Source organism: Xiphophorus hellerii, chromosome 9 (assembly GCF_003331165.1).
Source record: "Xiphophorus hellerii strain 12219 chromosome 9, Xiphophorus_hellerii-4.1, whole genome shotgun sequence".
Taxonomy (NCBI): Eukaryota; Metazoa; Chordata; class Actinopteri; order Cyprinodontiformes; family Poeciliidae; genus Xiphophorus; species Xiphophorus hellerii.
The window spans coordinates 27,080,717-27,105,616 of NC_045680.1; the positions used below are offsets into that span (position 1 = coordinate 27,080,717).

Genomic DNA, 24,900 nt, shown 5'->3' on the forward strand with positions numbered 1-24,900 from the left:
AAATGTTTCTTTTTCCAACCCTTTTTTTTAACAATATATACATTTGCTCTGTTTAAAATCATTTGTAAAAATTAATTGATAAAAAAAAAAAAAAAAAAACCTGATAAAATCCCTACTTTTAGCCCTGCACACATGAAAAGCACTGTTGCAAATCATCCAGCCCAGTGATTTACAGAACAGTGTTCAGACTTTAGTTCTACACTGGAGCTTCTTTTTCCATCCAACCCTCTTCTTTTTCCTCCTCCTCCTTCACTTCTCTCTTCCCTCTGAATGGCTCTTGGTGGAGCGGCGCAGCGGTTGTGAGGCAGCGCTGGGCCTGAAGGGCACTTTTCAGCCTGGCCAGACACACTCGGGTCTTGCTGCTTGGCTGCGCAACATGGGTCACCGCCTTACATTAGGAGGACCCTGCCAAAGTCATCCAAGCGGAGCCCTGCGACATACCTGGAAATGAATGGACAAAACTCCAACAAAGCAAGTTGACTGTAGGATTTGTCTGCAATGTTTACATTACTGATATCAAAAATGTGTTTCTCATCTGTTATGTGTCTCATTAGTCGAATTATTTTCTAAGCCATAAATCTTCATCTAGCTAATATTCATAACAAATTTGGAGGGTGGCCAACAGCTCTGATTGGTGCACCTCATCTTGGCACAGCGTGGAAATTAAATGGCCTCGTGTGGAGGGAGTGCGGGTTCTGCTGAGGTCATAAGGAGGGTCCGGGTCGCTGTTATTTACACCGAGTTCACGCTCTATCCATCAACAAGCCTTTTTTTCCCTCCCCCGATCGCAACACTATGCGGCCACACTGGAGCGTCTCCTCTGCATCCAACATTCCGATGATCTCGATGCTCCTCGAGGCGGGGCTAAATCCAGCGCCTTTCCAATCACGTCGCGTGGGGCGGAGCCTGTCTCTCGCGCTCTCTTCGCTGTGCCGCCGCCTGCCCAGCCTGTGCTGAACATGACAAAAAGCGAGAGGATGGAGCGAGGGAAGTAAATCCCTGCTGTTTCATTCCTCACAGCCACTTTTTCTTGCTTGTTTTTGGAAGACGGAGCGGGGTTTGGATACAGGAAAAGCATTAGTAGTTGAGAGCAGCTGTCTGTCTGGTTTAGAGGCGCAGCCCACAGCAGTTCAGATCAGATTTCACATTCAGCTTCGACCAGCTCAGCTGAGAGCAGCAACCAGAGAGGGCTCGTTGCTCCGCTCTCTCCCTCTCCAACGCCACCTTTTTTCTTTTTCTTTTTTTTTCTCCCCTGTTGGCGGAGCGTCTCTAAAACGCTCATAGGAAGAAGTACCAGGATTTATTTCCCCCTCTTCTCCGTCCTCCCTTCTTCTCCTCTTCTTTTTTCTTTTTCTTTTTCTTTTTTTTTTTTTTACTGTATTTATTTTTTACAGGAAATTATCAGCGTGGGCGACAAATAGAATTAGATTTAAAAAATAAAGGGCGGCCGAAGACATGGACGAGCAGCCGAGGTTGATGCACTCTCACACGGGGGTAGGCATGGCGGGGCACCCCGGCCTGCCGCAGCACTTGGAAGGCACCGGAGGAGCCGACGGCGACGGGAGGAAGCAGGACATTGGAGACATTTTACAGCAAATTATGACCATCACGGACCAAAGTCTGGACGAAGCCCAGGCCAGGTAAGAGACTTCTCGGTTTGGTGTCAGAGGGAGGCGGCGGCAAACTGGAGCTCATTTTTAAAGAAAGCAACAATAGTACATTTATCATATCTGTGCGATATTAATAAAGAAAGCACAAAATATAACTGTAAAATATAATATTAAAGCTAAAGGTCGAGCTCAAATCCACAATTAATTTTTTTTTTTTTTTTTAAAGAATGGCATTTATTGGCAACGTGTCGCCAACTTTAAAAAATTACTCTTTTTTTCCCGAGCTGCATTTAGTGAAGACGGCTCACTTTTTAGCCATGAAACATATCCACCGAGAAACAATGTACCCTAATCGGCAGGATACTTTGCTATAGATGACACAAGATTGAGTTTTTAAAATATCATCCATGTTGTTTGTTCCTTATAAAAGTGAGTGAAGCTTGAGGAATCACTTTAAGTTGTTGCGCAGTTTCATAAAAACACACAAACGAATGGATAACATGTACACAACCTAACAGTATTTATTTTGTGCTAAGTAGGAGAAGGAAAGAAATTAAGAAAGGCATGAATATATACTGCTCAAAAAAATAAAGGGAACACTTTAAGTGTTAAACACCTGTTTAAGTGTTCCCTTTATTTTTTTGAGCAGTGTACATATATACATGTATATGTACAACCTAAATATGTTTAAAATTTGCTATTTTTGAATGTGGCAATTTATTCCAGAAGCAGAGTTAGATTGTGACACATTGAGAGCTGGTTGCAGCCCCTACTAGTTAATTTACTTCAGACAAATATAATAAAATATTACATATCTTCATTGTTCAAGCTTGTACATTCACCCACCTGTTCATCTTCCATTTAACTGTTTATCATGCATTGAGAAAGTGTTAATTAATAATTGTACTTACATTGCTTCCAACCCGTAATAAGTTTATAGGGTAATACTTGTATTGTATATTAAACCAAAACTCTCAGAATTATCACTGAAACCTAGTTTCATTTTCCAGTCAATTCTATACATACTCACTTACACAACTACCAATCTCTATTTTATTCTTGCATATTTTTTACATTAAGAAGTCGTGGGTTCAGTTGAAAAATAAAAGATTATTATCCACTCAAATCTTTGTACAGTTTTTCAGTGAGTTACAATTTTAGTAGAACTTAGCTAACATGTAATTTAGGATATTTCCATTTGTTAAACGTGCTGTTTTTTTTAAAGGTATTACAGCATCAGCAGCTAAAACATTGTGTTCAACATCAGTAAAATAATAAGTAGCGCAGAGAAAAAGAAAAGCATTTTCAGGTCGTTGAAACTCTTCGCTGTATATCTCAGGGATTAGAAGTTGAAACTGTTTGCAAATTTTCTTCAAGCAAGATCTGAAATGAAGCCCGGCACTTAAGTTGATCGTATAAATGGAACACTTGTTGTGTTCCTAGAGCATAATTAAATTTTTTTTAACCACAATTTGCACTGCAGCACTTTGTGAATCAGAATGAACACTGAGCTCTACTCCATTCTCCAGGCTTGAGGTCTGTCTCTTAACGTTTTTCCTGTCCTTGGTTTTTTGCTCACCAAGCCACCTCTCTGTTTCAGGAAACACGCTCTCAACTGTCACAGAATGAAGCCGGCCCTTTTCAACGTTCTGTGCGAAATCAAAGAAAAAACAGGTAGGTCCGATCAGCTTCCACGTCGCCACATCACACTTTGCACGGCCGAGAGCCGTGCAGCAGGTACAGCTACGCGGCGTGCGTTCCCTCCTGCAGCTGTTCAGCACCAGAAACCTTAATAAATCCCACGCCGTAACATGGAGGAAGTTTCTATGGCAGAACAGCGAAAAGCAGAGAGCTGGATTGTGACACGCACGCTGCTGTCTCCCCCTTGTGAGTTAACTGTCAAATCTGCTGAATACGTCTGTCTCTATTATGTTTTGTGTCTCTCTATTAAAGCAGTTGTGAGGCAGCGTGTCAGCAGAATAATTGCTTTGAGAGAAATAACATGAAAGACGTAAAGTCATGTTTCCAGAGCTGTCTCCAACTTCTCCTCACCTCGTGACATTTTTGATTCTTTTTCAGTGAAATTGTCGCACTTTAGTGTGATCGCGTCTGCGACGCCGGTAGAAACTTCCACCGACGAGATGGAAGTTGCTTAAGTGTGCCGGCTTGCTCTCGGTGTGTTTCACACTCATCGGCGCGTGAAATCAAACTGAATGGGTGGAGGCCGAGAGGGAGGGTCTCATTGTCTGGGACGCTGCACATACTTGACCTTTTGGGACGTTGGAGGCTGTTTATGTTGGTGATCCCTCCGTCACCTGGTGCTGTCACGGATGTTTTCATCAGAGCTTATTTTACTGCCTAACTAAACTCTCCTCCCCTTCCTCTTCCCACCTAGCCTGGCAGTTTATCTTGACTTGGCCGCAGCCTCATGAGAGAGAGAAAGAGAGAGCAACAGGGGGAGGAGGTGTGTGTGTGTGGGTGTGTCTTTGTGTGTGTGTGTGTGTGGGTGTGTGTGTGTGTGTCTTTTGAAGTCCGCTGCTTCTCTCTTCTTTCTGTTGTCTTGGTATGTTTTTTGGAGGGGGGAGTGACACAGATATGCGTGATGTTTCACTCCCTGCAGCTCTCCGGGGTTCACCCAAAGTTCGGCTGAGCCGCGAGTGCAAAGTAACCTGGACGTCTTCCTGCCTTCCCGTTCAGCTGGTAACCTATTAACACAAGGTGCGGCTAATTGGAGATCCGGGGCTTGCTTGTCGTCACGTTGGAGCTGAGTTCTAGGCGGAAGTAGAAAACATTCCTGCAGTTTTACGCCGGTTCCTCGACTCAGGTTTACTCTGTTTCTGGATCTGCTTGTGTGTCATCTCACTATTTTATTTAAATTTTTTGGCCTGATGCAGTAGGGGAAATGGTCTCAGTATTTTAGATCTAAAGTCCAATTTGTTGATTATAAATTTCTGTGTTTAAAAAAAAATAGCAAATTCTTCTTTTAAAGACAAATTTAGAAAAGCTTGGAAAATAAGTCAACAAACAAATGTGGTATTTATTTTCACGACTAAATGCTGAAAATAAAAATGCATATGACCGCTGCTTACCTGTGTGAGGTATTTAAAATAGATTTTTATGGATGCAGGCGACTTGTTGCTACTAGTTCGGTTCATTTTCAAATTTATTCACATGAATATTTTTAGTGTATTTATTCATATAATTTAACAGGTGTATCTTTGCTGCTTCTGTTATTTCCTGCCATAGAGTTATTAGCAGTAGATAAGCGGAGCTATTGCTCATTTAATCAGATCGGTGTGGCGCTTTGCTGTCAATTCCAACGATAACATTGATGCACTTTTGTACGTTGGTGTTAATGCTTAAACGTCAGGTGCCAAAGGGACTGGATAGTCTCCCCCTCTCCCACCTGTTGCTGTGCTCTGCCTGTCAGCTCGCTGAAAGAAGGCTTTCCTTACAAGAAAAACAAATTCCATATTCCATAACATTGTTATTTGATATTTTGGTGGGTGATATGGACTTAGAATTTTATTGTAATATTTTGTGGAACTCTTGTGATAATGAAAAAGGTTATGATAAATAAAAATGTATTGCTTCTTTTTTTTTTTTTTTTTTTTTAGGTAACTGTATGGCTGAGTGCATGGCACATCATTCATATCACCACAAACATATTGATTGTTCTTAATAAACATTTCCATTTGAAACAGTCTTCATCAGAACGCCACTTACTTAAAAACGTGATTTATTTCCCTGAGCTGCACTAAGTAACTGCATTTAATCATGTTTTTGAATTTACTGATATTTATTGATGGTCTTGTAGAATAAACAGTGGTGAAAATAGTAAAAAATAACATTTCTGATCATACTGTCAGTTTTATTTTTTTATTTACTGTAAATAGCTCAAATTTGTCATGACAGCGATAAATCAAAATTCTAATCATGATGATAATTTTTTCAAGATAAACCATACAACAAATGAGCACCCCTAATAAATACTGGTGCAGAGAAAAAAACATGACTCTATAGAGAATCACAGTTCGTAGTCCTGGGGATCCTGAATCGATTCAAAATGCTCAAAAATCATCTTTAAATGCCTGTCAGGTGTTCGTCTTCGTCGTCTTATCACTAATCTTTTGCAGATAGAATGATAATGGCACTCGATCATACACAACTTACAGAAAAACAAATTTTATTTAATTCACTGCTGTATTTTCTTTGTAGATGTTTTTTTTTTATTTCCAAAAGTTCCTAACTATTTTTAACATTTCTTAATACAAAAACACAGTGGGGTAGCTGCTGCTGGACTACATCACCCCTCTCACCAGGCTCAGCCGGATTTGTGGGGGAAACCTGCATGCTACTGAGGAATCTTATCTCTGCTGTCCGGATACTGAGCTGTTAGCATGTCACGTCATATGAGACACATAACAGCGGACAGAGGCCTCTTCAGAAGTGACTGCTTGATTGAATATACCTGGGATGATCTAAGTTATGACAACATTTTGAATTTGAATGCAGGGGTGCACCGATTTCTTGGCCAGCTGATTAATTGGGGTCAATTTTCTTAATTTTGGGAGATCAGTGATCAGCTGGTACTTAACATGTGAAGCTGATCTTATCCCCCCATCTTATCTAACTCAACAGATGTCTAAATATCAGTCACTGTCCTCTTCTGCTCTGCCATGAGAGAGATTTGACTGACAAACTGTCTCACCAGGTCATGTCTGCATGTTTGCAGTTAATAATAGTAGCCCAACTCGTTGCCAACTCAGCAACTTTCTTGCTTTTTTCAGAAAAAAAAAAAATGGTTTCGGCCAAAATTGGAATCAGGCATTTTAAACATCGGTAATTGGCGATCACCCAATCGGTGCACTCCTATTTGAATTACAATGTTGTGAAGCATGGTGTTTTTACTAAAGGTGACCTCAGACTGGACCATCGCTCTGCAGACGTACGTGACGTGTAAACGGAGCGGAGGCAGTGGCTTGCCGTGTTCTGGACCGCTCGCCCCGCTCTCTGCCTGGGTGGATCTTCCATCCTTGCATCACACAGTGCCAGCGCTGACCTAGAGCTTGAACTTCTGACCTGTGCTGTGTACTTTTTTTTTTTTTTGCTGGGATGAAGCGAGGAACGGCCGACAGAACCGCAGGGCAGTGCAAACAAGCACAATAGGGGAGGAAAGACGAAGGAAGGAACACATTGTTTAACCACGGCCATCCCTGTGTGAGTGCGTTTCTTTTCGGCAGACAGCAGTTACGGTTCGTCTCCAACGGCTTCATGGATGTCGTTTTACGTTCGCCGTGCGGCTTCAGAATCAAAACGTGAAGCTGAACCCAGCAGTTTATAGTAGAAAATCCCTTTGCTCTGATTCTATCAGACACCTTGCAACAACATTAAGCTGCTTCCTCACTGCTCTGCCAAGCTGACAGCCATGAAGGAATCAAACAATCCCTCCATCACATATTTCCAAGTTATGTTTTGTCTAGGTCCTCCCCCCGTCCCGCCCCATCACCTTTTTCATGATTGATGAAAAGGGCCCTTTAGATAAGCAAACGGCTGACAAACTGATTTGGAAAATGAGCCGCTTTGACCTCTGTAAACACTTCGTCAACATCATAAATCTTGAGCCGTGTCAAACAAACCCACTCCTTTACCGAGCTCACTCTGCTTTGACTCTCTGTTTAGTTTCTTTCCTCTCAACCTCAACAAAAGGCCGCCTTTCCTTCGTGCCGTGCATGTTTGTGTAGCGCACGGTTTCAAGCCTAGGGGATCCTCCAGTTAGGAGCGCGACCGGCCGAGTGATGTAATGTTATTTTTTGGAAGGGTGAAAATGGGGTGTTTTACAAGGCGGTAGAGGATAATGTTTGACAGGATTAAAGGAGCCAGAGGTCTGATTGTGGAAGGGGCATGGAAGCCCTGAACCGCTAAAGTCTTGCCAGGCATGGCTGGCATCTGCTTGCTTGTGTTACAGCCGCTGATCTCAGGTCAGTAACGAGTTGCCCACACGGCCATCGGATGTGAAGCTACATCAGGCTGGTGACTTTATTAGCAGAGTGATTGATGGAGAAGGAGTTGTTGTTAGCAGCATTAGGGAAGGAGTATTTACGTAAAAAGCTTTAGTGCATGGTTGAAATTGTGGTTTTTGTTTGAATCAATGCTGTAGCCGTTGATTCAAACAATGAATAAATGGCAAAAGCTTTAATTCATTATTTGTTTTCCAATTTTTTATTTTAGCTAAAAATACACAGATTTGAACCTAGTGGTTTATTTTCAAGATCATTAGCCTGACCAAATTCAAGATGTTTATGCATCTCTAAAAAGTCTTAACCATCACTAACTACAATAACTCTGGAGAATGTGAATTAATTTGAGTTGTAACATCATTTAATTTCACTTTGAGATCAGTAAAGTATTTTCTAATTTGAACTTCATGTATCTAAAATTAAAGCCTTAAAATATCTTAAATTCATTAAAGAAATACAAGTTGGCCTGAAATACATTCATCAATGGTCTTAAATTTTTGTCATGGCAGCACTATTTGGTCTCATGTAGTTTTTTATTTTTTCATGGGACTTTTCTGTCAGGCAAAAGTTTGGTTCATGCAGACATCTTCATTACATTCTGGTATTGGAGGCGATTGAGGCTAATGCTAACTAGCCGTTGATATACCCTTGCAAGCTAGCTAGCTAGCTATTTTGGGTCTATCGTGGGTTAAGTATGAATTTAGAGCCAATTGGCTGGACAATGTCTGTTTTCGCCTCTGGCTCTGTTCTATTGCCAAAGAAAAGTTTCAGCTGGTTACCATGGGGATTACTGCGCTCTACAGCCTATTGCAGTGTGAGAAGCACAAAACTGCTGCCAACTGCCACAAACAGACCCCAGAAATGTTGCAGTTTTTGCCTTGATTGTAGTCCAGCAAGATGCCCCAAACATCCTCTATATTTATATCTTTTTGCTCTTAAATTTAATTCAAGGTGGCATTATAAGGTCTTATGTTTTATTTATTTAACTCTTATTTAACCAGGTAAGTTGATTGAGAGCAAACTCTCATTTTCAACAACAACTTGTTAAGAAAGCTTCTTAAAACAATCTTACATTTGACTTGCTGAAACCTACAGATGCCCTTATGTCAATTTTAGCTAACAGAGGACCCCTGGTACTTGCTGGGGTCAGGGACCAGAGCCATCTGCGAACAGCGAAAACCCATAAACTTCCTCTCAAAACACTTACAACTGCCTATTTTTATAGTTCACACACACAAAAAAAACCTTTATATGCATTAATGCATATATCCGTACTACCACTGGAGCTAACACCTACAGTCTTACTTATCTCTGCTCTTATCGGTACAGCCAATCAGCACCAACTAAAGTAAATAGGGCTCCGCGATTGGCTGCCTGGCAAACGCTAGCCAATAACGTGTGATGTAGTATTGAGCTTTGGTACTTCCGCTTCCCAAGCTGCATTTTCTTTTGACTATTTATGTATGCTCTACGAAAAAAATCTGCAAGTATTGAAACTTGAATATTTGGTATTGCTAGCCACTGAAGTTTGGGCCATTTTATCCACTAACCTGCATGTGAAGCGTATGGGTCATTAATGGGTCACAAATGTCAGTTTGGTAGCATAACTTATTTTATGATGTTGTGATCAACAGATGTAGTACGCTGACAGCAAGATGTGGTACGTTTTCTTACTGATGTTAAAAGAGCAAGAAAAGTGTGGGTAACCATGGCAACCAGTCGGAGTTTGAAGCTCGGCCGTCTCCTTCTGCAGTCAAGTCGCGTGTGCAGCGGCTGAGTTTACAAACAAATAATCCTTCTATACTGAATCATGTTGCATATCAAAAATCAAGAGAAGTAGCAAAAAAAGAAGAGACGCATCCACTTATTGGGGATTTTTTAATCTCAGAAATTCTGTGTCCTATATCTTTAAATTGATGAAGTTCTCACTTTAAAGCCAAGTGTTTCATAAAAGGATTCAGTGAATAAGTCTCAACGATGGAACTGAAGCTAAAAATGAGTACGACCCCCCAGGAAGGACAGGCTCTCAGGGAGAGGAAGAGTGAGAGAGGAAGAGTGAGGTCTCCTGCCCGGATGGACACGAGTTGGGAAAGCGTTTTAGGAAGCTAACAGAGTTTAGTTTTCCTTCAGAGTCACAACCACAGAACCACCAGAGTCAGTGCCGACGCCATAAACGTTGAACTAACACCATTACAGTACGGAACAATGTGCTTACATTATACATTATGCAAATTGTCAGTCCCCTAATTGATACGTGTTAATCATATTAAAGAGCTTAATTAGCGGAATATGAGTTGGTAATTAACACTGACATCAAGGAAAAGGAATGTGTTTTTTTTTTCTTCTCGTCTGACTGAAAAGGAAGTAAACATTCTACTTCCTGGCCTGCAGGATTCCTTCTCCTCTCCCGAGAACCACTGGAGTACAAGTGTGCGAGAAGAACTTCCACTGTGGATCATTCAGTGAAGGTAGCATCCACTTAGACTGGTAAAAGAGCGCACGTCCCGACGTCGCCCCCTGCTGTCCACTGCCGGCGGTGCAGCCTCGCTCCCTGCAGCTTTCCTCCGCTAGCATCACACGCCGCCCTGCTTAATATGTTACGAATTTAATCAAGTCTGCAAATTTGTTATGCACGTTAAATTGAACATGCAATGGCACATGGGGAAGGTGGTTGCCATACCAACCCCCCCAGGAGTTCATTTTCTATAATGCAGTGTTTGGAATCTCATTTCCTCCTCTCCTCTCCTCCCCCCCGACCCCCCTGCTGCTGCTAGCTGCAGACGCCACCTCCAGGCTTACGCTGTAATCCACCCCAGCCCCCACCCGCACCCCACTGAGGCGGCTCTCAAACACTGGGAGGCAGAGAGAGAGAGAAGGAGAGGTTTCTCTCCTCGTAGTGGAAATGACACAAATTAATATATGCCGCTTAAACCAGACCAAGATTAATGGTTCCCTTTCGCTCCAGCTTAGTCCCTCTGTCAGTTGCCGGGTGCTCGTTGGACAAAATCAACACTAATCAACATTTATTCCACTTTTGCCCCTGGGCTCTCCGGAGTCAAACCCCCGCCCCCTCCCACCCTGTTAGCCCCCTTCCCACCTAGCCATCCAGCCCTTCCGCGCCCCGTCTCGCCACGCTCTTCACCTCTCATCCAACTCCTCCATACATCATCCTCCTCACAGCGCTCAGCTCCTCAGAGGAGAGCCTCCCCCCACCGACCTGTATCAGGCCACATTACAGTCATGATAGATTTTCTCTTTCCATTTGCATCTTATATTTAACGCAGTAGAGCAGTTGCTCTGTCACCTTACAGCCTGAGCCTTTTTCTTTTTTTTTTAGTATCTGTGTTTGTAACTGTATCTGCACTCAGTTTACACTGCATTATGAGGAACAGGAGATGCATTAACTGCATGCGGGAGCTGGCAGTGTATTTATACCGCGCTTGGTTCTCCAGGCAGGTATTATTTCAGATTTCCCCACTAGCAGGAAGCCGAGCTTCAAGATCCCGCAATAACACTGAGGCCTCCACACGAGTGTTTCCTGAGTTACCGGAGAGCTTTCTGGAAAAGCACAGCATGATTGTGGGCGATAAATTTCTCTGACTGGCAGCGGTGGCATCCACTGATCCAGCTCCCCGCACGCATTACACAGCTACCATAAGAACCCCATGAAGGCTCATAACGCAGGAGGCTTTGTTGTTGAGAAAAAGTAGTAGGAAGCAGAGGTGGGAGGTATACTGAGTGTTAAATTCCTGTTAACTTCAAACAATCGCTTATATATAGATATGTATTTATATTACAGTTTTCTCTTTTTATCTTCCGCACAGATGCATTGATCCACTTTTTTCGCTTCTGATACCAATAACAATATCTGAGATTTAGTATTGGCCAATACTGATCCGATAGAGAAAAAGCTGAATTGACTTCAAATGATTTTTTGTTTATTGTTTGAGACCTATGGTGGAGCCAGGTGAGCGTTGTCCAATCAGGCCATTGACAAAATGTGTGCTGCATGCAAACTGGTGACTTGTGATACACAAGCTGTCCACTGGTTTGCAGTAGTCAGACAGTTTTACATGTTTACATGGTTTATTTAATTAGAATAAATTTTAACTTAACTGAATCTGATTCTGGTTACTCATACAGCGTTCATCAAACCATTGGCCAGCGATTGGTGCAAAATGCCATTGTAGATGTAGAGTCAACAAATTATCATGGAAAGTTTATATTAAATGTTTTTGAGATTGATTATCTTGTCAGTACTGTGTGATCGCCACAGAAGCAGACTCCAGGCCAGCCGCTTCTCACTGCAGCTCAGATTTATTCAACATCCTCTGCCGTTCCGTTGCCCCGCTCCCCTCTGAAGCTGAACAGTGCTTGAGCAGCTGAAGCCTCTCTTCCTGCTTTGTAGAGATGTTTAGCGCCGTGTTGTCCATCTTGTCCCACTTCATGGCCAGAGGCGTTGTCACGGCACCAACTGGCCTCATTGAAGTGACACGCAGTGCTTTGTCAGCTCTGTGTCTCAGGTGCCAACGTGCGCTTCCTAAAATAAACTGTCATGCAGCATGGCAGGACAGAGAGATGTAATAGGAGTGTGTTGGGGCCCCTGTGGCCTCCCTACCCTTCCTGAAAGGAAACAAATGTTCCGCAGCAGAAATGTCTTGTGGCTTTGGACTACTTCCCAGCCCCGTCACCAACAATGTGGTCGGGAACCTATAGCGGGGAGCGGGGTAGTTTGCAGCATCAGCAGGGGGTCACAACACGTTTTCTCTGAGTGGATAACGCCTTTTATGTGGACTCAGTTAAACTACGGACCTGTTGGATTCTGACAGATCTTTGTTATCTGCAGACATCCTCTCCCAGAAATAGCTCAAGCTTACTGTTTTGAGCTCCTCATCCTGTTTTATAAACGTCTGTCATAAAAGGAGGATGTGCGCTCAGTTGGAGCGCCGTTCAGATGTCCGGAGGCTGGAAACGGTGAACATATGTGGTAGCGTTTAGCTGTTAGAGCCCCGTATGTTCATTAACTTCCTGGAACATTTATGGGACCAGTTGTTGAAAGTGAAGTTAAAGCACAAAACATTTAAATTCTTCAGTGTTGAAGAACAGAGAAACAGAAGGCTCCTGCAGGCGGACAGGAAGAGGTGCAGTGATGTTTCACTAAGCTTCTACTGGGGCCTTGATAACTTTTGCTCTAAACAGGTTTCAGGCCAAATATGGAGGGAGAAAAGGACCAAATTACAGTAAATAGAAAACATTAAACAGTAATTTAAATATGTTATTATTACATTCATTAAATACATTTGGAAATAAATACACAAATAATTTATTTAATATGTATTTAATTGATTGTTTTATTACATGTGCTGCATTTAAAAAATATTGATTTAATTTTGAAAAGCATATAGTTGAAGGGATATTGTGTAGCTGCCTGAGCAATGAGAAGCTGGAGACTCTCCTGGATTCTGTGACCAGAAAAATGCTTTTTTTTCAAGTAACTCAGAAAAACCAAATAAAACAATCAAACAGCTCAAGAAGTGCTAAAAGTACGTGCACAATATTTAAATTTGAGGCCTTTGCGTCTTGGGACAAACTGAAACATATCTAGTGTTTACTGGAATCAAAAAAATTATTTAACATCAAGGGTAAAAATAAAAAACAAGACTTCACTCTTCTGTTTATTAAACAACAAGGAAGTCAGAATACAAAAGCTGTGTGTGAAGAGCTTTAAAGGGGAAAGTAGCAGCTAGAAAAGCTGGAGTTTTTCAACCTTGGAACAGGAGTATGGTAACACAATGCAAACGGGGGAAGACATCAACAGAGAGTATAGAGAAGCATCTGTTGCCACTCGTCAATCTGGGAACGAGTACAGGTTCTAAACAATCTAAAGTCCATCAAACGACAGTTAATCAGAAGAAGCTGTCCTTCTTACCAGGATTAGATATTGCATCTGATTCAGCATGTCTGCAGGTGCAGTTTGATCTCTGGTTAAAAAATTGCATCTGAAAGAATCACATGTTTTCTGGAACAACGTTCCATGTGTAGGATGAGAGAGGGTGAGTTGAGGGATGTTTGGTTCGGTGGCCCTGAAGTACAAACCACATCAACAAATCACTAAACACAACTACAAATTTAAAAACAACATTAACAAAACGGAAGAGGTAGGTCTTAGAGGGAAGCCTAAGACATTTCTGATTGGATGACAGCAATTTTGACTTAAGAACCAGAAGTTCTTCTGGCTTCAGCTATTTTGGTGAAAGTATGAATGCTACTGGTGATGGAAACATATCTACCACTTTCCAAGAATGTTTTCAGTCGGGACATTCTATGGACCTTTGTTCAGCTTTGTTCTTTTTCACAGTTTGGGCAATTCGTAATGCTGTGACTGCCTGCCTGTACCAATGCCAGAATAACTTCTGCTTCTAATGTTTAAAGTGTTGTTGTCCAATCAGTGATGCCTGTCACTTCCGTTTTGTTAATGTTATTATGTTTTGTAATTTGTAGTTGTGCTTGGTTTTAGAATATGTTGTTGTGTTTTTAAATTTGATTTGCTGAAACAGTTTGCCTGTTGGGGCCACCGTAGTTTGGCCATAATGAACAGCACCCTGTTTGGCGAACATGTAGTGATTTTGGCTTGCTGTTTAGCAACAGAACCTGCAGGCTAATCAGAAAACAGTTAATATAACTTTATGTTGAATTCATCTGTGTATGTTTCAGTGTTGTATAAAGTACTGGAATCTCAGAGTCAAGTAAAAGTACAAGTACCTCTCCAAAATACGACTTTGGTAAAAGTCGAAGTCACTGACTGAAATGTTACTTGAGTAAAAGTCTTAAAGTATCTGAAACTTCTTGTACTTAAGTATGGAAATTACTGTAAAAATGGATGTACTCAAGTAATGTAATGAAAAGTACAAGTAAAAAGTAAAACAAGGCAAGTTTGAATGACATTTCTTATATCTTGGTAAACTTGTCAAATAAACTTAAAATAATGTACCCAACCAAGTGCAGGCAAAATGAAACCTGCTAATAAATTGTTCCAGTTTTAAAGAGTAGCACATGTTAATGGTTTGTGGTTTTGAACTTGCATGCCTTTCCTATATTCGTTAAATTTAGTCTAAATTGCTATCGCTATGGCTTCTGTCCCCCATTGAACTAGGGTGACCAGACGTCCTCTTTTTCCCGGACATGTCCTACTTTTCAGACCTAAAAAGATGTCCGGGGGGAATTTAAAAATTGTCCGGGATTTTGGTCAATTGCCTCAAAACACATTACATAGCTTACAGTGGATTATAGGGCACGGCGCTGCGTGTCACGTAATCCCTGAGCCGCGTCAGTGCGGGCAGCACTCTTCTCTGTTCGACCCCCCCTCCCACCCGATGCAAGGTGTTCCGATTTCTGATTTCCCCAACAATGGGAGAAGCGAAACAGGTGTATCCTATTGGAGGTGATGAACAAGCCAGGCAAGCAGGCTACGACTTTGTTCGGTAGCCTGCTTGCTAATCAGTAGGTGGGGTCAAAACACTTCGTTTCTCTCTCTCGCTTTTTTGTAACGAGTAACTAAACCACACATTGAAAATGTATCGGAGTAAAAGTACGCAATTGAGTTCGGAAATATAGTGAAGTAAAAGTGAAAGTCATCAAACATTTTCATACTCCAGGAAAGTATGAAGTACTCCAAAATGTACTTAAGTAAAGTAGTGAAGTATTTTTACTTCGTTACTATACAACACTGGTATGTTTACACACTTACTATAAGATAAAACAATGAAAAATGAACATCAGTTTGAGGAAATTCTGATGGACACCATTAGCCCTTGTCTTACATTTCATGATGAAATCATCTTGAAATAAATGTCGTTGCTCCTCTGGAAGCCGGCTGGCCGGCGTGTTGCCTGTCCTCCAGCAGATAAACCCCGTCGCTCCGTTCTTTCACTTCAACAAAAGGCTGGTGTTGATAAGTTAATATTCTGACAACAGAGATGAGATAAAGAGGTTTTAAGAGTTTGGAGGATAGCGTAACCTTGATAAAATGCTCATCTCACTGACACTGATTTTCTCCATCCATCTTCATCCGATCGGAGGTATGCAAATGGCACCCTGGGCTGGGAGCGCAGTACAGTGCTGTTAAATGGGCCATTTCAAATGTTCTTTGTAGCACGCTGACTTTACCCCCTAAAAAGGCAGGGAAAAAAAAAAAACGTCAGCTCGGCACAAACTCAAGTCTTTTTTGGCGGCATTTTTTGTCACCTTTATCTTACGTCTCCTTCTACACCCAGCACTCTCCAGCTTCCCTCCTTGTGCGCCATACAAATTAGGCAGACACTGACAGTGTCAGAGCGGCTAGTCATGAAATATTAACAGCTTGTAGAGAGTTTTACATCGCTACATTCCTCTTCATTTTTAACTATGTCAGCACAGACTGTGAAACATTTATTTGTGTGAGTTCAGGGAGACTATTACCCTAACACACCCCCAGCCACACCTCCAGGCTGTAGATGATATCTATCAAGCTCTGTTTCACTCCAACCATATTTGCCTCCCAAATGAAAGTGACAATTTGTGCCTACCAATGCTACATGATCTCCAGATGCAAGATTTTATTATAGCAAGGCGCTCATTGCCATATAAACCTTGTAGTGGTGTGTTTGTGAGTTGGAAGGTAAGGCAGGCGGATATGAATAATAAATCTGACGTAGTAGAGAGCTGCTTGGTTTCTTTTTCTTTATCACCTGCATTCTCACGTTTGGCTGGGTGGGCGGGGATGGCCCCTGTGTTCCTGGTCCTTTTTTTTTTTGTTGTTCGTGGATGGCCTCTGTAAAGATGGAGCTGTCAATCATCTGCAGATTGGCTGAATCCTGAGAGGCAGCATGGCTCCTCTGTGAAGGACTGGAACAATGACTTTCTGTTGTCACGCAGCGTCCTGTGGACACAGCTCTGGCTTTTAATGAAAAACACCCTGTGAATTTGGAAGGAAGGACGCAGACAATGTCCAGATCATTGAACTGAGCAAATCCACCGGTCAGAGACTTTACATCCAATTTCTGATTACCAATTTGGCAGTAACATTATATCTAAAATATTAGAAAGAAAATGCAGCTTTGGGAACTAAAATAACAAGGCCCAGTGCTGCTTGACATGCTATTGGCTAGCTTTTGCAAATCAGCCAATTTAGGAGCTGCAGGAGCTGATTAGCCAGAATGAATGAAGAGATACAGAAGATTCTGTAATGGAGATGACATTAGATTCAAATTTTTGGGACCATGATTTGATTCAAAACTGATTTTTGATTAGAAATGAGTATTCATAGTGATTTCTCCTTCAATTTATTAGAGATGCACCAATCCGATGTCAATATCTGTATCGGATCGATATCAGCTAATACTACACCTTAAATACTGACATCAGTATCGGAATTTTACAAAGTGGATCGTAAATCACTGTAATACATAGGTGTACAAAGCATAATCTACACCAGTCTGTTGTGCAAAGAAGAATGTCAAATGGAGTCTTTTTCATATTCATTAAGTTTTAAACATTAATCCATGTTTAGATGGAATCACTTCCTCCCTGCAGCCTCCATTTTGTTTTTCTGAAATGGTCACAGAGAGACCGCCACACCTTTCTACAGACAACCTCCTCCATGGACGAAAATGTTGCAATGTCCATTACAATTGTACAACATTACAGAAGTTTTAGCCACTTGACAGTCTTTGTAGTTATTTAGTGAAAAGTCATTAAAATGTGCATAATTCCTCAACAAGTCAGATAAACGCTCCTTAAAAGTATTCATGTCACCTGCATATACAAAACCTGGACAGTGGAGGCAGACTAGTTTGAAATAAAATATTAGACCTGTTCAGGTATCTTTAGGGATACCTGAAAAATCAAATACAAGTATAAAATATTTATGTTCCCCAATGTAAATGTAATTTTCTGAGCTAACTTTTGGAAACAAACTAAAATAAATGTTCTTAGTGTTGTAATTGAGAATGTAAAAATAATCAGAGGACACTTTAACAGAAAACAAATCCTCCAAGTTTGACTTGAAGGACTCTGAAAGCATTTTGTCCCGTTGCCATAGAGCAGTCCAGCTCATTATTTGCAGCGTTGCCCTCGGCACCTTAATATACTGTTTCACAAATGAAATCTGCTGTGCAACAGAACAGCTAGAGAAAGCTGTGAAACATCTTTTAGACTGCAGGACAAATGTGTTGCGTCTAATGGGGTCTATATACACTTAGTTTGCTGCTAACTCCTGGGACTCAGAGGGAAATCAGAAGGAAAATGTCTCCGTCTCTTCTCTCTGCCGCATAGGAAGTCAGGTAATGAGGTGCATCCTCCTCTCTTATTACGTGTGGCTGGGGCTTCCTCTCCTTCTGACTGATGACGACGTGTGGCTCAGGTAGCTGTCAGCACGGCATGATTAATTAAAAGCAAAATGAGGCCAGTTTGTCATATTGTTGTGACTGCGGTCAGAGAGCAGGGCAAACTGCCGGGCCGACCCAGCTGGAGCCACACCAAGGTTACTACAGTTAACTAAAACTAACAAAAACTGAAATGGGGAAAAGCCATAATTGACTGGGACTACATTATGTGTTTATAAAACTAACTAAGACATACTCAGATTATAGATATAATATTCTAGGATTTTGTTTTTATGAATCTATTTTTTGGCCTTTTGAACTGGTAGGAAATGAATTCCCCCCCACATAAGTAGTTTACATCAGCTGTCGGCATATTACAGCATTCCGTAATTATCGTGGCGGCTCTAACGCTAGTTTGCAAAATAGTAACAGTAAAAGTTGGGAGAAAACACCAGAGTCAGTTGGTTGTTAAACAATAATTGAGTAAATTTTTTGAAAATGGTGTCTTCTTCTGTTGGGTATTCATTATCCAATCAATGTATACAAAATCACAATGTAATAATTTGAATTTTGCACCTGAAAATTGATCAAAGTATGAAAAAAACTAAAACTACCACAATGACTAATAAAAACTAAACAACATTTAACTAATAAAAACTAGAAAACACACTCTAAAAACAAACTGAATTAGACAAAAAGTTACAACAAAATAAAACTAAACTAGAAAGACAAACCCAAAATTATTATAACCCTGGGTCTCACCTCTGCAACTCTTCTGGTTCTGCTGCTCCTCGCCCAATTCCCATCGCCTCAGAGGAAGCTTTATTCTTTGAGCTTGTTGCTGCTCAGACTTTCTCCATGCCGACTCGATAACAATTAGGAGGCGTCTGCTTTGGACCGGGTCTCAGAAAATGGAAGCGTGCTGAGCGAGGCAGACTTAATTAACAGCTCTAGAAGAGAGAAAGAGAGAGATCCTTTGTGTGCTGAGTTTGAAGACTCAGAGAACCACAGTTGAAGGTGCTTTTGATTTTGCGTGTTTGTGAAGTGTACACTCACTGAGACTTCTCAGCTGCCAGCTGTAGCCATCGCTGCACGCCCAGAGAGGAGAGAAAGTCTTGTTTGTGTTGGCCCGTGGTGTTGCTCCCAGCGTGCAGCCCAGTCCTTGTCAGCAACCCTGTCAGATCTGTCTCCTGCTGGTTCTACGTCATAAAGGCCCTCCCGTCCTGGGAAAGACAGGTGTCAGCAACATGTGCTCCCTCCCATTCCCAGAGCAATGACCGGTTTGAAGCCCAGCAGCTTAGAGAGATGGAAGCATGAGCATCCAGGAAGGCTTTTCCTCCAAAAGCTGGATCCAGTCCTGTAGTGCCAGAGAACCAGCTTGGTGCCATGTCATTATGGATGCATTCATACCAAACCTGCTTAGTCCACTTTAATCCAGCTGTAGTTTGTTTTCTTAGAAAGTCCAGTTCATTTGGGGAGGTGTGAATGCATGATCAAACTCTGATGTGGATCAAAAGAGCTAACTCTGGTCCGTCTACAAACCTAGCTCTCGGTTTGGTTGAAGTGAATTGTGGTTTGGTTCAAATGAATATACAATTGCCAATTTGAAGACTGCTCCAAAAGTAGGAAGCGGACAATAGCGTAAGGCATTCTGGGTAAATACAACCAAACAAACGTATGAGTCAAGGACTCGCGTGAGAAATTGACTCGTTGGTCTTTTACCGACGATAAAGCTGAAATACTACAACCACTAAAATCTGACACAATTTAATTTTTGCTTACATTTTCTGAAGAAGGAAGTGTCTTTTTCTGAGGTTTTTGTGCCGTTTCCTTCAGTGGTTCTTGGTGTAGCGCCACCACAGGTATAAACAAGTTTTTCAAAGGGTTTGGATCGTTTGACACAGTGCAGTGTGAAAGAGAACCGCAGCAGCTGAAAATGTAACAAATTTTGGTCCCCAATTGAACCGAGTCTACCGGACCATCAGGTGTGAAAACACCCTATGTCTCTGAACATGTCTCTTCCAGTGAAAGTTTGGTCCTCCTTGTGGTATATTCCAGCCTTGTGATTGGTTGTCTGTCACCTTACAAAAGCAGAACTGGTGTAGCGCATGGTTGGATCTCAATGCATTGCAGAGCGGGGCAGCGTCCTGACTGGCTGACACAATGACTGACAGATTTATTATGTTCTTTGAGAAACACAAATGAAAGAGATTCATGAAAACGCCTTCCAAACAGACCACACTCATCCATCCTCAGAGAGAATCACTGGTTCCTTTGTTTGAATTGTTCCTGCTTTGCACAGAGGCTCTGCTTCAGCTAACAATGTGCTTCTTCTACAAAGGAGCTTATGAAGAAATTCTCTGTTTGTGGAGTTAACAGGATTTCCTTTTTGAAAGATATGGATGACGGGGTAAGCAGAGGTGTGAGTTGTCAAAGGAGCACCTGCAAGATTTAGGCAGTAAGAATTAGATGAATAATCACCTATTATTCAAACTACTATATTAGTACCAGTACAGCTTGTTGCACTGGGATACTTCCACCATCGCAGCGCCACAATATTTCCTCTGTAAGTTAAATTATCTGACCAAGCACTGTTCTGTCGCTGTTTGAGAATCTTATTTTGAAATAAAAGAGAAAGTAATTATTGAGTTTAAAGTTAGACTATCTGATGAAACACTAACACGTGCAAAACTTTGTTGATATCCCACTAATATAAAAAAACAAACATTATTATGCAATTGCAGTGTTTCCATAAAAAAACACAATTAAAATCACTCATGATTAAGTTTGTTCTTGTGATAAATTATTAGAAACACATGCCGCGCCAACATCCTCCTACCACTTCCTGTCATCTTTGTTTTTTTCACCTGTAGCAACATCAGATTAATTGATCACATCATGAGTGTGACGCAAAAAGCAATTCCATTGCAGTGTTGTCAAATGCCAAAAAAGCACCTCACCCTAGAGTGAAAACATTTTACCCAATGTTAACCGAATTTCAGCGAATCTATTCCAATTTATGCAATTGTATGGTCAATGGAAATGCAGCTAGTTTGCTGTTGAGAATCCTTTTTTGAAATAAAAGATGAATAAGTTTTCACGTTGAAAGTAAAATCATCTGACAAAGCACCTTTCCGTTGCTGTTTGGGACTCTTATTCTGAAATAAAAGAGGAAGTAGTTCTCGAGTTGCCGTGTTGTTTCGACAGTCGACTTTTTGCTAGCCTACGAGAAACTCTCACTTCTATAAGCACTGCAGAGGCTGCCAACACGTAAAGGTTTCATCTGGCAGCCTTTTAGGTAATTCATAGATTTGATTTGTCAGGCACCTTGAGTACTGCAGGTTGTTAACTGTTTGCTACTAACAAATACATCGGCTTAGGAGTTAAACTAAATGGCTAACTCAGTATGTCTGGACTGCATTTGATCAAGTCTAGAATTGAAATAACTATACAATTTTTTACTGTACCTTACAAACACAAATCAAGATTTATGAAACATGACACAATCTCTGTGAAAGCACAAAAACTTCTGTAGCATTAAATTGAGTCAGGGTATAATGGCTAGACTGGATTAATCTATAGCTATTAAGTGTTCTTTAGAACACAGTTTTTAATTTACTTTCTCTTGTGGAAAAAAAAACATGTTGCTAAAGGAGAACCATGTGGTCATTTTCTACAAAATTGCATTGGTTGAGGACTGATTGGACACAACATTGGGTTGGATTTCATATTTCAAGTGTCGTTCATTCTCACTCTGCCATATCTGTAGTATATTTGGCTAGTTGGATAGACTCTAACCGCCCTGATGTGTATTTCATTGACTGAGATGCTAAAATCCACAGAAAGTAGAAAGGACTTTATGTAATGGTAAAGAACTAAAAGTGTCTGGAAAATGTGAATCAATATCTTTGTGGCAATTTGTAGCAATTAGAAGGTTTTATTTAGACTCCCAGGGCTTTCAGACAGACGGTCTAATGCTTGGCAAATATTTAGTTGTTATTTAAATGGATCAAAGCTAAGAGCTACATCCACTTTTGGTCTTTTAATGCATCAACCAAAAACATGCACTTTTTTAAAAACAGATTAAAAATGTAATTAAGACTTCTTACTCCTGCATTCCACTACTATCCTTTGGAAATAAATAGGTATTTGCAGAGAACCAGAACCACCAGATCAGATTAGAACATGTGTTACACCGGATAACTGCTGGATCCATTTGTGCCACTGGAGTGCTGAATAGTTTTCTCCAAGGTAAGAAGGTGCAACAGCTACTTTCCAGCAGGAGCAACAAAGCAGGCGTTCCTGTTTGGGACCGTTCCTCTGGTCGGTACGAGCAGAGCTCACACACACGGCTGCACACAGAACACAATCTGTCAAAACTGACTTTCTGGATGTTTTTCTAAGAGCAGACAGGTAAAGAAGAGGGAGAATCTAGTAGAAGTCGTTTTTCTTTTTGTGGAATATTCATTCATATAGCAGGTAGATTTTAATTCAGCTCAGGCCCTGGAAGGCACGTGTCATGGCTGTGTTATTGTAGCGCTTCGGTTTTCTCCCTCTGTGTTGTTTTTGCAGTCATCTGAATTGATCCGGTGTGAAGGCAGACAGAGATTGCTGTATTTTTAATGTCTTTCAGCAGCCGCAGTAAGTGTGCAGTTTGTATGGTGGCTGGGAGGGGAGTGGGGTTTGAGGGTGGGGGGTGAAGAGGTTGCTGTCTGCTGTGACATTAATAATTTAATTGCAGCCGCCGATCTGAATGCTGCAGGAGCTCCAAGTGATGGATATTTTTAATGATACGGAGATCAACGCCCTGGCGCGCCATCACGTTGCGTCTGTCAGCGGGAATTCGAGGGCGATTGCGATATTGTTTCTGTTCTGATCTTTTTGTCTGTGGTGGGGGGTGGAATGGGGCTGAAGGTCTCTGGCCCGAGCGAGTGTGTCCCTCTCCCCGCCGCTGTCAGCGCTGACGCTCCTCATGTTTATTTCATTTTGCGTCTGGCCTGTCTCGTTTCCTTATCCTCCAATGTCATTAACGCTCCAAGCCAGGACCCTGCAGCACCGCGCCTAATGAATTCCTCTGCGGCTCCGCGCTCTCCCCTCCCAGTTACACCCAGCTCAAGGTGTCAAATTAAAACCGGCTGAGAAAAGAGTCAGGAAGCGGTCTGGGTGAGCGCTTGTTTGTTTTAAGCGCTTCCCACCAACCACCACGGTGCTGATTTCCTGACCATTGGGGGCAAACCAACTTTTAATCATCCAATTAAGAAACGAGCCAGTGGACACGCCCCCTTTCACCTCGGTTTTTTTTTTGTGTGTCGCAATTGATGGGATTGCTTTCCGCTCATAAGTTGTTGCTGCTCTCATTTTTGGCTCTCCAGGATAATTTGGGGGATGAAGTCAGCAGTGAGCATGCCTGGTTGGCTGCTAATTGCGCTTTATTTAGCTGTCATGGTGAGCAGCGTAACGAGCCCCGACGTGTTATGGAGCCGTGGAGCTGCGGAGGAGGGAGAAGCTCTCCCTACGTTCACCCTGCTCTGATCCAGCATTCTGATGAGCCTTTTCACCTCACACACTGTAAATCAGAGATGCACCAATCAGCCGGCCAGAGATGCAGCAGGAATCAGTCATTTTGTCCCTTGATTGGCTCTTATCAACAAACAGCAGGTTAAATCCTTCATTAAATGCATAACATTTCTGAAATTGGTGTATTTTCAGCCTATTGATGCATCCACCAACACCATGTGCTTTGATTCATGTTGTTTTCTGATTTATGAGAATCAGAAGAAGGGTAAAATCTAGTGGTAGAACTCCAAAAAATGCATTTGACTGAGTTAATTGCCTTGTATTGACAAAATGAGCACCATATTCTATTCAAAAACCCTGTTTGCTGCTAAATTATTGACATGTGACCTGAACAGCAAATTTATATTGTTTTTAATTTGTTATTCAGGTTATTCAACAATAAGATTGGTGCAAATCTCTATTCTATCCCTTCATCTTACTGAGTTTCAGGAACTCCTGATCATTCATGGAACTCCTTCAGAAATGAGGACTGTGGACTCAGACATTAGCATGCTGCTGCTGCCACAAGATTAGCATTGAGGTGCTAGTTTAGCCTTGGATAGCTTTGCTGATAGGCTAACTCCTTTTAGCACATCTTGAACACAACAATAGTCTTTTCCAGCGTCCGATCAGATAAATTTCTGAAGCTAAAATTAACCTCTAGTGAGCCAAGAGAGGCAGCTTCTGCTGTTTGCTGATGTCGCTTGCAGATTTATGGCCGTACCAGAAACTTGTGAATACAAAGGTTCCGGGCGGAACCTCTGAATGTAACATAAAAAAATTAATTGCATTAAAACTTTAATGTGTTAAAACCTACATAATTAACTGATCACAATTAATGCATTAAAGTCTCAGCCCCAGTTGAACAATACGAGCTAATCTCAAATGGACATTGTTTCTCAGGTAGTGCATAACAGCCTGGGTTTGATGACAAGTCCAAACATGTGCCGTGTGCTTTAGCTATAAGTGGGGCTGCCACTGTTCTTTCCCAATGGAAGTGGCCAGAACACGGTCAGAGACGCCGGCCCTCCTGTGTGGCTCCCTCTGCTTCAGTAATGGCACTGCTGGATGGAAGATTGTCAATCAATTCATCAGAGCAGCACGGGTGGCATCTGTAGGGGGGAGGGCAGGAGGGTGGTTAAAAGCAGCATGGAGGAGTGCAGTGCACAATTATCGTTCCCTGTTTGTAACTACAGCTGCTGCTGCAGAACGCTTAGAGGAGTGAGAAACTGCACACCTATCATCCCCCCAGATCACAAAGGAATCCTTCGGATGAATCCTGTGGGATCCGCACTGGAAGTCCACGGCTTGTTAGTCTGGAGGAAGGCGCCGCCTTAATTAAAGATGCGTTAA

The 24,900-nt window shown here is 41.7% G+C and overlaps 1 protein-coding gene and 1 long non-coding RNA gene across 5 annotated transcripts in view; one reads left to right on the top strand and one right to left on the bottom strand.

Annotated features, from left to right (window-relative positions):
• Positions 1-918: 918 nt before the first annotated feature.
• The window catches only part of LOC116726384 (pre-B-cell leukemia transcription factor 1-like), an 80,043-nt gene continuing 56,061 nt past the window's right edge, over positions 919-24,900 (top strand). For 2 of the 4 annotated variants that reach the window (XM_032573086.1, XM_032573085.1), the window contains exons 1-2: positions 920-1,640; positions 3,211-3,284. In XM_032573086.1, coding sequence (XP_032428977.1) covers positions 1,456-1,640; positions 3,211-3,284 — 259 coding nt within the window. In that variant the 5' untranslated portion in view covers positions 920-1,455. Of the gene's footprint in view, positions 1,641-3,210; positions 3,285-24,900 lie in introns of all 4 variants that reach the window. The other 2 variants (XM_032573087.1, XM_032573084.1) reach the window with 2 other exon arrangements.
• On the bottom strand, positions 15,369-19,742 carry LOC116726387 (uncharacterized). Its single transcript, XR_004340596.1, has 3 exons — positions 19,048-19,742; positions 18,754-18,941; positions 15,369-15,799 (listed from the first exon to the last, which is right to left on the bottom strand). It is a non-coding gene; the product is annotated as an uncharacterized LOC116726387 (long non-coding RNA).